Raw genomic sequence first — 12,166 nt, forward strand, 5'->3', positions numbered from 1 at the left:
CCTGGCCCTGGCCGACAAGGACTTGGCTGCCAAAGACAGCAAGTTCAGGATGCCCAAGTTCAAGATGCCCTCCTTTGGCGGGTCCGCACCCGGCAAGCCCACTGTGGAGGTGGCAGCGCCCAAAGTACAGTCAGACATGGCCCTGCCATCCGTCCAGGGCGAGCTGAAGACACCTGACCTCGGCATCCAGCTGCTATCAGCCAACCTGGAGGTCAAGGCCGGAATGAAGCTGCCCGAGGGAGAGCTTGCTGCACAGACTGATTCTGAGTCCAGCCTGAAGGGCCATCTACCCAAGGTGTCCATGCCCAGCCTCAAGATGCCCAAGATGGACCTCAAGGACACACATGTGGACCTCAAGGGCTCCAAAGTGGACGTGAAGGGCCCCAATGGTGATGTCAGCCCTAGCCATGTGCAGGTGTTTCTACCTGGGGTGGAGGTTGACATCACATCTCCCTATGTGGATGTTGATGTCAGTAGTGTTGGAGAAGTTTTTAGCAGTTCCCGTCTTGGTGTCCACCAACCCCCCCAGTCACAGTCTTCTGAGAGTTCTCACTTTGTACCTTCAGCTCTTGGCCAGCTTTCAAGTTCCAGTGATGGTCCACAGAGCTCTCTGGAATCCATAGTCACCTCTTCTAATTTTCGCATTATGTTTCCTAAATTTCATAAACCAAAATTTGCATTTTCTGTTCCTCCGTCTGCAGCTGAATGTGACCCCCCTCTTCATAAGCCTGTCCTCCTTTCTGGAACAAGTCCTGATTTGCTTTTAGGCTCCCTACATTCTCAGTTTGTGTCTTCTGATGCTTCCCTTCAGCATATTGTGGGTGGATCCTCAATTCAGTCTGAAAGGACACCTCCAGCTGAGGGGTATAATCAAGAAGGAAAGGGAACTTCCTTCAAATTGCCGAGGATCAAGCTACCTTCATTTAGTCGGTCTCCAAAAAAGGAAGCAGGTTCTGGAGGTGATTATGAGTCCCAGCAGGAGGACCCCACACCTAGGCTAGGTTCTTCTACAAGTGAGATGGACACCCAAGTTGAGAGTTGTGTTTCTTCAGTGGAATCACACCAGCACGGCTCTCTGGAAAAGGATACAGAGAAGGGGAGAACCCGGAAGTCAAGCTTTTCCATGCCAAGGCTTGTACTACCAAAGATAAAGTCTTCCAAGGCTAGGGCTGGTGTGCCACAGGAAGATGGGAAGCTTTCCCTCAGTGGTAGCACACCTGGGAGTGATTTGGTAGTCACAGAAACAGCTGTCAGTGACACCCTTGTTGGTGACACACGTTCAGAAGATATCCCCACAGAACCGTATATCAGAGCCTCCACCGCACCTGGGTCCCAGGCTGAGCTTCCTTCTCCCACAGAGGACCTGGGTATCAGTGGCGACAGTGAGAGTCATGTGTTTGTGGGTGATTCTGCAAGTCTGACAGCACCCATAACGGAAGGTCTCCTGCAGCCACCAGATAGACAAAGAGATAGTGCCCTCACCATGGAAAGCCCTGAGGTCGATCCCACAGCAAAAGAGATGGCAACAGACTCGAGTGAGCGAAGGTTCAAAATACCCAAGTTCCGAGTTCCCGGTCTCAGGCGCTCCTCATCCAAGGATCAAGATGGAGCTGGAGAACTTGAAGTCACTCAAGACTCACAGGCTGCAGTCGTCAGCACGCCCTTAGAGACAGAAGTGACAGCAGCTGGTGTGCAACTGTCACGTATGCCTGAGTCAAAGGTAGAGGCACCCGTCTCCCTGAGGTCCCCAGAGGAAGGGGCCGGTGTGCTGACCCCAGAGGAGGAAACCTATGCGGCTGTTGTAAAACGTGATCTCCGTGGAGCAGGCTCCAGGCTGCATAGCCTCACTTCTGGGGCTTCCCAGACTCGTCTCCCCACCCCTGGGTTTGGGACACATCTGTCTAAAGGCGCCCTCTCCCTTGAGATGCCTGGTGTGAGAGTCTCAGAGCCCCAGCTTCCTCTGGAAGAAACAGGCAAGCAGCAGCAGCCCAGGCCAGGAGGAAACATTCTTGCCGAGGAGGAGGCTAGAACAGGAAGCTGGCCTTCCCAGCCCCAAGGGCCTCTGAGGCTGAAGGCCTCTCTCACTGAGTTGCCCTCCCAGGTCTCTGTGGTGAGCACCAGCCAGCTCTGGGAGGATTCTGTGTTGACTGTCACAATCCCCAAACTAAAGGTACCCAGGTTCTCCTTCCATGCCCCCAGCTCTGAGGCTGATGTCTTCTTCCCTGTGGTGAGGGAGGTGCAGGGCACAGAGGCCAGCATTGGCAGTGCCATGCATCAGGATAGCCCTGGGCTCTGGGAAGCCAGAATTCTAAAGACAGGTGCTGAGGACCCTAGAGGGCCACCAGCAAGCCTCGAACAATCCTTGGAAGCGTCCCCAATTTCTAAGGTCAGAGTGCATATTCAGGGCTCTCAAGGTGAGAGTCAAGAAGTCACTATTTGTAGCAGGATGGAGCAAGAGCGTGCTGGTCCCTCAGCGCCTGGAGCCTTTTCTACTCAGATTGTGCGGGAATCAGAGATCCCTGCTTCTGCAGTTCAGACTCCTTCTTATGGATTTTCTTTGCTGAAAGTGAAAATCCCAGAGCCCACCGTGCAGGCCAGTGTGTACACAGTGGCTCCCAACTCCCAGGCACAGGAGAGCTTGGGTGGAGATTCCATGCCAGCTGCCGCAGGGGAACAGTTTATCCCTGGTGATGTCCCTCCTGACACTGGTGAACCATTTGAGATGATCTCTTCCAGTGTTGGCATGCCACCGCTGTCATTCACACCTGAGGTGCCTCCTGGACCCCAGCTTGCAGACAGTACCTCTGACGAGGAGCCAGCAGAGATTCTTGAGTTTCCTGAGGACAGCCAGGATGTAAAGACCCCTGACATGGATACAAAACAGAAACCAGAAGGTAAGAAGGCCAGCCTGTTGTGGTCCTGGCTTCCAAGTATTGGGTTCTCCTCGGTGGAAGAGATGGCTGTTGATTCCAGAGACACTAGCCAAAGATCTGCTCCAGTACACGTGCAACCTGCAGCTCGGCTGGACCCTGAACTGCCCAGAAAACAGGAGAAGACGGGCTGGTTCCGGTTCCCCAAGTTAGGATTTTCCTCTTCACCTACCAAGAAGACCAGAAGCAGTGAAGATGAGGAAGGCCAGGCAGAACACAAGCTCCAGGAAGAGAACATCACCTTTTTTGATGCTCGAGAAAGCTTCTCTCCAGAGGAAGAGGAAGCCGAGCCAGAGGTGCCAAGTGCCAGGCCCCGTTCCAAAGCGATGGTGACATCTTCTGCAAGAACAGAACTGGCACTGTTGGAATGCGCCGCAGACGCCGGTGACAAATCTACACCCAAACCTGTGGTCAAATGAGGGCCAGAGGTCAGAGTCAGTGGGAGAGGCAAGCGACCTAAGTTGAGAGTTAGGGGCTGGGCACTGAAAGCACCCCACTATGGAACGCATGCTGTAAGATCACAGACCTGAAGCCAAAGCAGAAGTGAATAGCCCTTCCGAGTCACACCTCACAGCCCTCCGGTGTGGAACCAAAAATACGCTAGTTTCTTCCAAGGTTTGGAAGCATTGAAGGCTGCAAAACTGTCTCGCTCTGCTGAACTCTGCTGGCCTTGGCAGGATAAGTCCCAACAGGCCTCCCAACGCCAGGAGAGGGACACTGTCTCTCAAGTTCCCATGTGTGTGGGTGGAAGCAGCTGTTGCTGTAACCTCTGTCCTGCTGCTGCTGTTTCCTGGGGTGAATATGGTGTTTTTGCCTTCTTGCTCGTGACTTCCTCCATTGACTGTTTCACTATTGGCAAGCTTTGAGCTCTTCACTGTGGTGACGGTGGTGGTGGTGGTGTGTGTGGCAGAAAGGTTGGTGCAATGGCTGACTGTGTTCAGTCATAACTTCAGGTTACCCTGTAGGCTTCACACACAGGTTCACCGCTCGTTCTTGCCGGGTTTCCTGCCTGCACTTGCGCAACTGTTTCCCCAGGTATGTACCATGCCCTGGCTCCTGAGCACCTCATGGCAGATGGCAGCCCATACAGACAGCTCTGTTCAGTCACTTCCTATTGGACAATAAAGAAAATGTACCCAGCGGTCCAGTTTGCTGAGGTCTTCTCTTCTGGGGTCCTCATTTATCCCTACTCGTGCTCTCCTCCCATGCACCTTCTGTCTCCATCTTGACTGTGGAGTTCCAGAAACCAGAGCTGAGCTAAGAGTGGCTGCCATTTCTTGTGAGTTTGTCCACACCCACAGCCAGAGGAAGAAATTGGAGCCCTGAGTTCATGGTAGGGCAGGGGACGCGAGCACACCCCTCCTGCCGTCTGGACAGCAGGGATGGGATGGAGTGTAGCATGGAAGTAGCGAGGCTAAGCTGAGGGCTTGGCCCATCACCAGAAATTGTTTTCACCTGAGGGACTTCCAGCAGTCCAAAGTGAATTCACGTGTTACTAAGGCAAGGCCAGAGGTTTTCTGCTACCTCCCAACTGCTTGCTGACACCCTCCTGGTGTTCACTGTTCCCGGAGGGGGGGATGCTGGAACTTGAACTCAGTTCCCCCCCTTTTTTTTTTCAAGTCCTTCCTTATCCAGAGGCTCTTGGCAATAAATGTTCCTTGTGTCACAGACAGGATGGCTTGTGGCTTGACTGAGCCACCCAGGAAGATTGGGGCAGGGCTGGGGGAAGAGTACTGGCCACTGGCAAGACTGCCTTCACAGGGCCAGAGGGTGGCAGCTGACATGTGCCCTCTTGGAGGGCAGAGCTGGTGCAGGAGCAGAGCGTGCTCCTGAGTGAGATGTCTGCTTGCAGCTCGCATACCAGCAGGAGGACCTAAAGCATGGACACTGCTGAGAGCAGCCACAGCCATAGCAGAGGTTGGTCTTGCTCATCCCCAGGACCCTTCTGGTCCTGCAGGGCTGTGTGGACCCTGAGCCTCGTGAGGCCAAACTTCCAGACCCTCACATAATCTGCAGGGAGGCAGGCTGGGTTTAGGGGCCTTCTGCACAGATGCGGGTGCAGATACCTAAGGTGTCCTCTGGATGGGTGGGTTCAAGGGCACAGAGGAAATAGCAAGAGCTTGTTACCCTGCCTGGTATAATCATGTTAGCTCCCCCCAAGCGCAGAAGGAAGGAGAACACAGAGAAAGACTACAGGAGAGAAGGATCCTGAGCATCCGTTTAGTATCCAGTACTCTTCACACTCCTGAACCTTCCTTGAGCTCCAGCCCACCATGAGCCTTGGGAGAGCAGCAGGCCAGGTGATCCTGAGTCTCAGCCCAAGTGAGAGGCTGGGTGCTGAGACAGGCTTCCAACTCAGCAGCGCAGCCTGGCATCAAAGGTCTGCATCCCAAACATGGCTTCACGCCCTGCCTCAGCACACACGAGAGTGAACTCTCACCAGGTTGCACCAGTCCTGCTTTGATGTCAAAAGCTAATACTGGTCTTCAGAACGCCATCTGCTATTTCTGGGCAGGTCCTGATCCCACCCCATAATAGCCATACCTCTGCAGCCCTGGCCCCGTCCCCGTCAGCTCCACCCTACCCGGCTGCGACAGCCATGTCCCCACACAACAGGGAGCCACAATCCCAGCCCCTGAGGAGGTGGGCTGGAAATGGGCTCCTCGGCTGCTCCAGCTGCTCCTGCACACCCCACCCAGCCCCAGAGCTGGACGGAACTTCCTCTGATGAACACAGGCCTCATGAAGTCTTTGGGAGTCCCTGGGGATACTGGTTGCTGCACGTGCTGGACACGCTCAGTGGGACCCCTTGCTTGTGAGACAACATTGCCGATTAGGGTACCCAAAGAGGAGTGTCCTGAGGGATCTCTGAGGGAAGTGGGGTGTTGTAGGGGCTGAGCCCCTGCACTTTCAGGCAGAGTCCTTGCCTGGGCAGGAGAAGCCTGCGGGTTCAGTTATGACAAAGCATCTCAGCACGCACTTGGAAGCTGGCAGAAAATCAGGGCCTGCACAGAGTGAGAAAATGACACACAGGCTCGTGGGTAAAGTTCCAGCTGCGGAAACGTGGGAACCTGAGTTCTGACATCTAGGACCCAGATAAAGTCAAGCGACTTGTGATTCTGATGCTGGGGCCTGATGTACACCTAGTCTAGCCAATCCAGCAAGGCTTGGGTCCCCAGGGAGACCCTGTCTGAAAAGCTAAAGTGGAGAAATGCCGACCTTTGACATATGCATGGCATGGGCACCTGCATGAACAAAGAAATATGTACACACACCATCAATGAGCGAGCGAGCGAGAGAGAGAAAGCACAGAAGTGCCAACTTTTGACCTGGCTCAGGTCTGCAAGCTGGTGGCAGGGTTTTATTAGGGCCTGGACAGCACCAATGTTACATTTGGGGACGGCCCTAGCAACTCATCATGGGTGGGCCAGAGAGGTTCAGCCGGGTTGCTTTCCTTCTGTGTCACTGTGGGCCTTCCTCTGCTTTAGCTCTTCTTTATTTAAAAGCCGTTTAGAGCTCTGCCGGAAGCGTCTGCTGGGTGACGATCACTGGGTGACGATCGCAGACCCCAGTGACAGACTTCCGTTTCTCAGTTTCTGAGTTTGGTTGGAGGGAAGCCTGGTGGGCCTCAGTGTCCACCTAGAGCAGCAGGCCAGTCAAAGGAATCAAGCCTCAGCCCTGCCAGACACAGTCCTGGCTCGGGGTTTGTCTGTCCAGGTCCGTAGCGTAGTGGGAACTCCAGTCACGTTCAAAAAGTTGCCTCAGCTGCTCCTGCACTGGGGTCACGCCTGGCTGGGCACTGTCAGGCTTCTGACTGACAACCAGGCCCACCCCACAGGTGCTGCTGAAGTAGTCCTCTGACCAGTTAGAGGTGCCTGCAGCAAGGGGAGAGGGAGAGACAGTTCCTGGGCCTGCGTCCCCTGCAGGTCAGCCTGGGCCGAGGCCTGGGCCACAGGCTGAAGGACAGCTCAGAACGCTGACCACTCTGTTGTCTTCGGATTCCAGTCACGGTAGCTCCCCCCACCAGGTGCGACCAGCATCCTGGGCCCCCTGTGCTCAGGACTCAACCTGGCAGGCTGGGCTAGTCGGCTGGTCCCCAGGACACCGCCCCCACTCCCTTCTGTCCTCCGATGCATCTCATCCCAGACACTCACCTATATAGGCTGCCTTGTCTGTGACCATAAACTTGCTGTGGTTCACTCGGCTGAATGGAATGTGGGAATGATTGCCCACGGGCACAATGAAGACTTTCTTCAGGGAATAGGGAATGAATTAGAATGGGCAGGGCAGGAGAAGGAAATTCCCCCCCCCCCAAGACCGATAAGGCTAGTTTCTTACCACATCCACTGAGATGCCAGCTGAGGGGTTACTGAAAGCCTGTAGGGACCTCAGGTAAGCAAACGTGCTGGGGTCGGTGTTGAACCAGCAGCTGACCAGTAAGCGCACATGTACACCCTTATTGAAGGCCGCAGTCCGGAGCGCATTGTCTAGCACAGGCCAGTACCTAGGAAGAGGGCATCAGCGTTCTGCCTGAGACCAAGATGAGCAGGGAAAACTGTGCCTAGGACTTGCCAGTCTGGACACCCAGACCCACCTGGCAGGGTGAATGAAGCGTGTCGTGGGAAAGTACTCCATCACCGAGACATAGATGAACTTGCGAGCACCTTCCATCACGCCCAGCACCGCGTCCAGATCCCGGGTACGGCCGTGGGGGCAGAGTGAGGGTGGTGAGGCCTGTAGTGGGAAGAGTGTCTCTCGGAACACTGCCGCCTGACTGCCACCCCTGAATCGGGCTTCTCCTGAGCTTACAGCTCCCCTGCCCTCAACCTAAGAAACCCCGTGTGGTGAGAGGGCAGCTCCGTGATGGCTGGGGGGAGCTTGGGAAGCCCAGGCAGGAGGCAGTGAGGCAGCTAGGCATCCCGGGCTCCGGGGGTGGCCCTGGCTGTTCACAGGCTGCCCTGCTGGCAACTAGAGCCCTCTCTCCACATGGGCTTTGCACTTCCAGTCAACTTCTCTCCATCTGCTGCAGTCTCTGCTGTGGGCCAACCAAGGAGCTTTCGTTGGTGGAAAGGGAGCTGCTGGAACTGCCTCCTTCCCCACACAGCAAATAACCGATGCTCTGGGTCTTCCCTACCCTTCCCAGAGCCCAGCTGCAGCCACTTGGCCCCCAAAGCCCTCAACAATCTGGAGATTCCTGGGATCTCAGGTCTGCCACCCCTGGCACCTCTCTCTCACTACTGGTCCAGCCTCCTGGCCTAGTGTGGAACCTGCCTCCTGCAGCAGCCTTGGGCCACAATGGGCCAGCCATCTTACCGAGAAGTAGGCTGTGCTGTGAACACCATCAAACAGACCTCGAAAGGGATGGAAGCGGTTGATGCGGGTTGAGAAGTTCCGAGGCCAGGGTTTAGGGAGAACAGCTTGGGGAGTCCCCAGCACCCAGTAGGTCTGGAATGTTTTCTCAAGGTCTTGAGCCAGGTGGCTGCAGTTGTAGATGATAGCACCAAGCTCCTTCACCTGTAGGGACCAGGGTCAGCAGACATGGAGAGCAAAAGTCCCCTGGGGCTTCATGGAAGCCACCAGGGATACAAGGCGGGTACCATTCCTGTCCAGTTGGTAGCCGCTAGGCACCGTCAGTCAGCTCCAGAGTGGGAGAGGGGCCCCAAGGTTCCTAATTCCCTTAACACTATTCCAATGCTCAAAGCAAAGAAAATAGAAAATGCATGAAAGCACAAAGGAAATAAAGCCACTGTTAAATCCAGCCAGTGGGAACTCCTGATGTAATGTTCATATCTACTGTTCACACTAAGAGGTGTGTGTGTGCTCATGTGTGTGCGTAGGTACTCGTGTGCGTTTGTGTTTTATGTGTATGACTATGCTTTGCGTACATGTGTATCCATGTGTGCCTGGTGCCTACAGAGGTTAGAAGAGGGCATCAGATCCCCTGGCTCTAGAGAGAGTTACAGTTTGTCGTTAGTTGCCTTGCAGTTGTTGGGAGTCGGAGCTCATGCTCTGACTGACATCTCTCTCCCTGGGAATGAGGACTTACTGATTAGGAGAGGCTGGCTGGCCAGCACGCCCCAGGGATGCAGCTGTCTCCTCTTCCCCCAGCGCTGGGGACTATGAGTGTGTGCTGCCATGCCCAAATTTTTACATGGTTAAAACTCAAGCACTCCACTGATCGAGCTACCTCCCCAACCGTGTAAGCTGCATGTTCCCTGTGAGCTGTGACCTGAGTGTCTGTTCCGGGGCCTGAGTGCAGGGTCAAAGAAAATCTTCTAACTGGTAGAACCAACTCTGACTGTTCCCTGCTGTGGTAGCTTGACAAAAGAGGCATGTGACCCAAGCATGTGCTTGCCCACTCCTCACAATACCAGATCTCTTCGGATGCCTGAGGACGCATAGCCCTTGGAGATGGACAGGGGAAGGGTGTGTGTGTGTGTGTGTGTGTGTGTGTGTGTGTGTGGAGAAGCTGCCCCTGGGCTTCCTCCCACCCCTGGGCCTTCCACCCACCTGAGTCAGGGACCGCCAGTCCATGTTGGCACTGCCCAGGTAGATGTGCCGCCCATCTACCACCCAGAACTTGGAGTGTAGGACGCCCGCAGTAAACTGCCTCATGGGAACCTCTCGTACCTGGGCACCTGTGAGAGAGAAACAGGCAGACAGATAGATGATAGACAGACAGACAGACAGACAGATAGATAGACAGATAGATGATAGATAGATAATAGACAGGTAGGTAGGGAATAGATAGGTAGACAGACAGACAGACTGATAGACAGTAGAGCTGTATAGGTGACCTTCACTTACGTTGTCTTAAGGTCTGTCTCTGTATATTTGGTTGTTAATTGCTGAACTGGCAGTGAGCTAAGGGCTAACTCTGGTGTTGTCACTGCTTTTAAGGAATATCCTGTCTCAATGTTGCATAAAAATTGCTCCCAGGTTGTCTCTGATTGCTAAATAAAGAAGCTAAAGAGCAAATGTCTGGGCAGAGGAGACATTAGGCAGGACTTCTGTTTCCAGTTTAGGGGACCTAAGTAGAGAGAGGGAGGCAGAGAGGGAGGAAGAAGAGGGAGAGGAGAGGATAGAAGAGAGGAGGGGAGCAGAGGGGAGAAGAGGGAAGAGGAGGTGAGGAGAAAGGTCTTCAAAACATGAGATTGTAGCCTCAAGGCTGGACCAGGAGAAGAAGGTCGCCATGCCAGGAGGAGGACCATGGAAGAGTTGCCATGGGCACAAGGATGGAGCAGAGATGGCCAGGGCAAGACTAGAGCACAGGAGACAGGGCACATGGATGGGAAGTAGGCCAGGCTACCATAGTCAAGTTAGAACAGGTCGGTACCTGCCCAGTTATGGTGCTTGGAGCTTAAAAATGTAACATGTCTCCATCTCCTTGTGCTCGGCCGGGCATAGAGAAGAGCCGTCCTTCCCAACAGAGAGCCGGCTCTTTAATGCAGCTCCAGGGCAGCCTAATAGGTCTGTCTTTGAGTTTGCTCATTTCCCTCCCACATGATCTTACTGATCAAAGCTGTTGCAGGTGAGGAAACAAAGGCGCAGGCTGACCTGAGGCCCCTCTGGACAGTCTAGCTCTAGAGCCTTGGGGATAGTTACGTCTACTGTACCCTCTAACCCAAGGCTTTATCTGTCTTCCTTCTCTGCCCTGTGGGCCCTGAGCTCAAGTCCTCCAGGGTCCTAGAGAAAATTTTCCACCCACCTGGGCAATCCTGCTGGTCTTTGGCTTTGTCCCATATTGTCAACCACACGGCACAGTGGAGCCCCAGCATACAGTCACCTACCGTGGGCAGCCAGGACCTGAAGGTCAGTGGATGTCTTGGCCAGTGTTGGGCTGTGGGTGGCCACCGCCACAGAAACATTCCTGACCAGGAGCTGTTGAAACTTCTGTAGAAGGGCCTCTCCCTGCAAGGCCAGGCTAGCATGAGAGGCTAGCTCAGGCTGGTCCTCTGCCCACAGCTCAGAGTAGACCAAGTCTTGGCTCCTTACTAGAGGCTAAATAAATGACACCTTGCACGCACTATCCCCAGTCCCTCTGCTCTGCCCCAAGAGCCACCTACGGGGCCTGGCATTGCTCTACCCCAGGCCCAGCCCAGAGCTGAGCCCTGGGCCTGGTTGAGCTCTGACAGCAGCATGACTTGCTGAGTCAGCACCAGGTGCACGCTCAGACAGCCCATGCCTGGCAGTTAGAAAGCAAGATCAAGGACCAACCGGCTGGGAAGATGAATCATTAACTCCAATGTCGAGCCCAGTGAGGGACCAGTAGTATGAGGCGACGTGGACGCTCTCCTGAGCAGTGTCAAGAAGCTGCAGCCAAGCCTGGGCCAGGGGCTGGGCAGTGGGGCTGCCGACTGCAAACGGCAAGTCCTGGGGGATGCTTTCCACAAGGATGAGCCTAGGGACAGAACCAAAAGTGTCCCAAGCGCGAATGAAGGAGCCACTAGTCAGCTATTTGCTCCATTCCTGCTGCCCAGTCAGAGGGAGGGTCTGACCCTAGTGTGGCTCCAGGGCCTGAACCAGGCCAAAGGGACAGAGAGAGGACAGTGAAGTGAGAAGGCTTAGGTGGAGCTGCACAAACCCTAAGTGTGGTGATGTTCAAGAGGCTCTACAGTGAGGATCCTGGGAGGCAGGGCACGCTCTGCCAAGAGGGAGCCTGGAGGAATTCTCTTGCGGGGATCCAGGCTCCATCCCTGGGATAATCAAGGCTCACTGTGACCTATATCACCTGTTCAGAGACCCAGTGAGGCGACCCTATGAGAATCCCCGCTGTCCACTCACTGGCAAGAGTTACTCGGATGCCCAGCATCTCCTCTCAGGGCCTCCCAGGAACAGGAGGGCACTTCCTCAGGGCACATCTGATGACTGGTGAAAGAAGTGGGCACTTGCCCCAGGAACAGGGTGAGGGCCACAGAGCCGAGCCCCAGTACAGCCAGCATCCCCAGGACCTGCAGGGGAGACATTCCACAGCCCTCCTCACAGCCAAGACAGTGCTCCCTGCACAGCAGATACTGTCCAGGCTCTTGGGGAGAGGTTGGGGGTGAGCAACGGGGGGGTTGAGGGATACACAGAGCAAGACTAGGTGGGGAAGGTGGTCTATAGTCCTCTTCCTTGATCCACTCCGCAGTGATGAGACATAAACAAGATATGTGGTAGTGCAGGTGGCCTAGGTCTGGCTGGCATAACACACACACACACACACACACACACACACACACACACACACACACACAC

The 12,166-nt window shown here is 54.8% G+C and overlaps 2 protein-coding genes across 5 annotated transcripts in view; one reads left to right on the forward strand and one right to left on the reverse strand.

Moving 5' to 3' along the window:
• The window catches only part of LOC129666195 (protein AHNAK2-like), a 24,339-nt gene extending 20,266 nt beyond the window's left edge, over positions 1–4,073 (forward strand). Inside the window, 1 exon segment of the mRNA XM_055593252.1 lies at positions 1–4,073. This exon segment is cut by the window's left edge and continues 6 nt beyond it. Within this exon segment, the coding sequence (XP_055449227.1) occupies positions 1–3,349 (3,349 nt within the window). The 3' untranslated portion in view covers positions 3,350–4,073.
• Positions 4,074–6,263: 2,190 nt separating this feature from the next.
• Pld4 (phospholipase D family member 4) overlaps positions 6,264–12,166 on the reverse strand; it is a 7,950-nt gene continuing 2,047 nt past the window's right edge. For all 4 annotated transcript variants that reach the window (XM_055592719.1, XM_055592718.1, XM_055592716.1 and 1 more), the window contains 9 exons: positions 11,714–11,880; positions 11,147–11,330; positions 10,720–10,840; positions 9,440–9,567; positions 8,243–8,443; positions 7,524–7,663; positions 7,268–7,433; positions 7,084–7,180; positions 6,264–6,804 (listed from right to left, as the gene is read on the reverse strand). In XM_055592719.1, the coding sequence (XP_055448694.1) occupies positions 6,602–6,804; positions 7,084–7,180; positions 7,268–7,433; positions 7,524–7,663; positions 8,243–8,443; positions 9,440–9,567; positions 10,720–10,840; positions 11,147–11,330; positions 11,714–11,880 (1,407 nt within the window). In that variant the 3' untranslated portion in view covers positions 6,264–6,601. The remainder of the gene's footprint in view (positions 6,805–7,083; positions 7,181–7,267; positions 7,434–7,523; positions 7,664–8,242; positions 8,444–9,439; positions 9,568–10,719; positions 10,841–11,146; positions 11,331–11,713; positions 11,881–12,166) is intronic.

This window comes from Psammomys obesus, unplaced genomic scaffold, assembly GCF_907164565.1.
Source record: "Psammomys obesus unplaced genomic scaffold, mPsaObe1.curated_primary_1811, whole genome shotgun sequence".
Taxonomy (NCBI): Eukaryota; Metazoa; Chordata; class Mammalia; order Rodentia; family Muridae; genus Psammomys; species Psammomys obesus.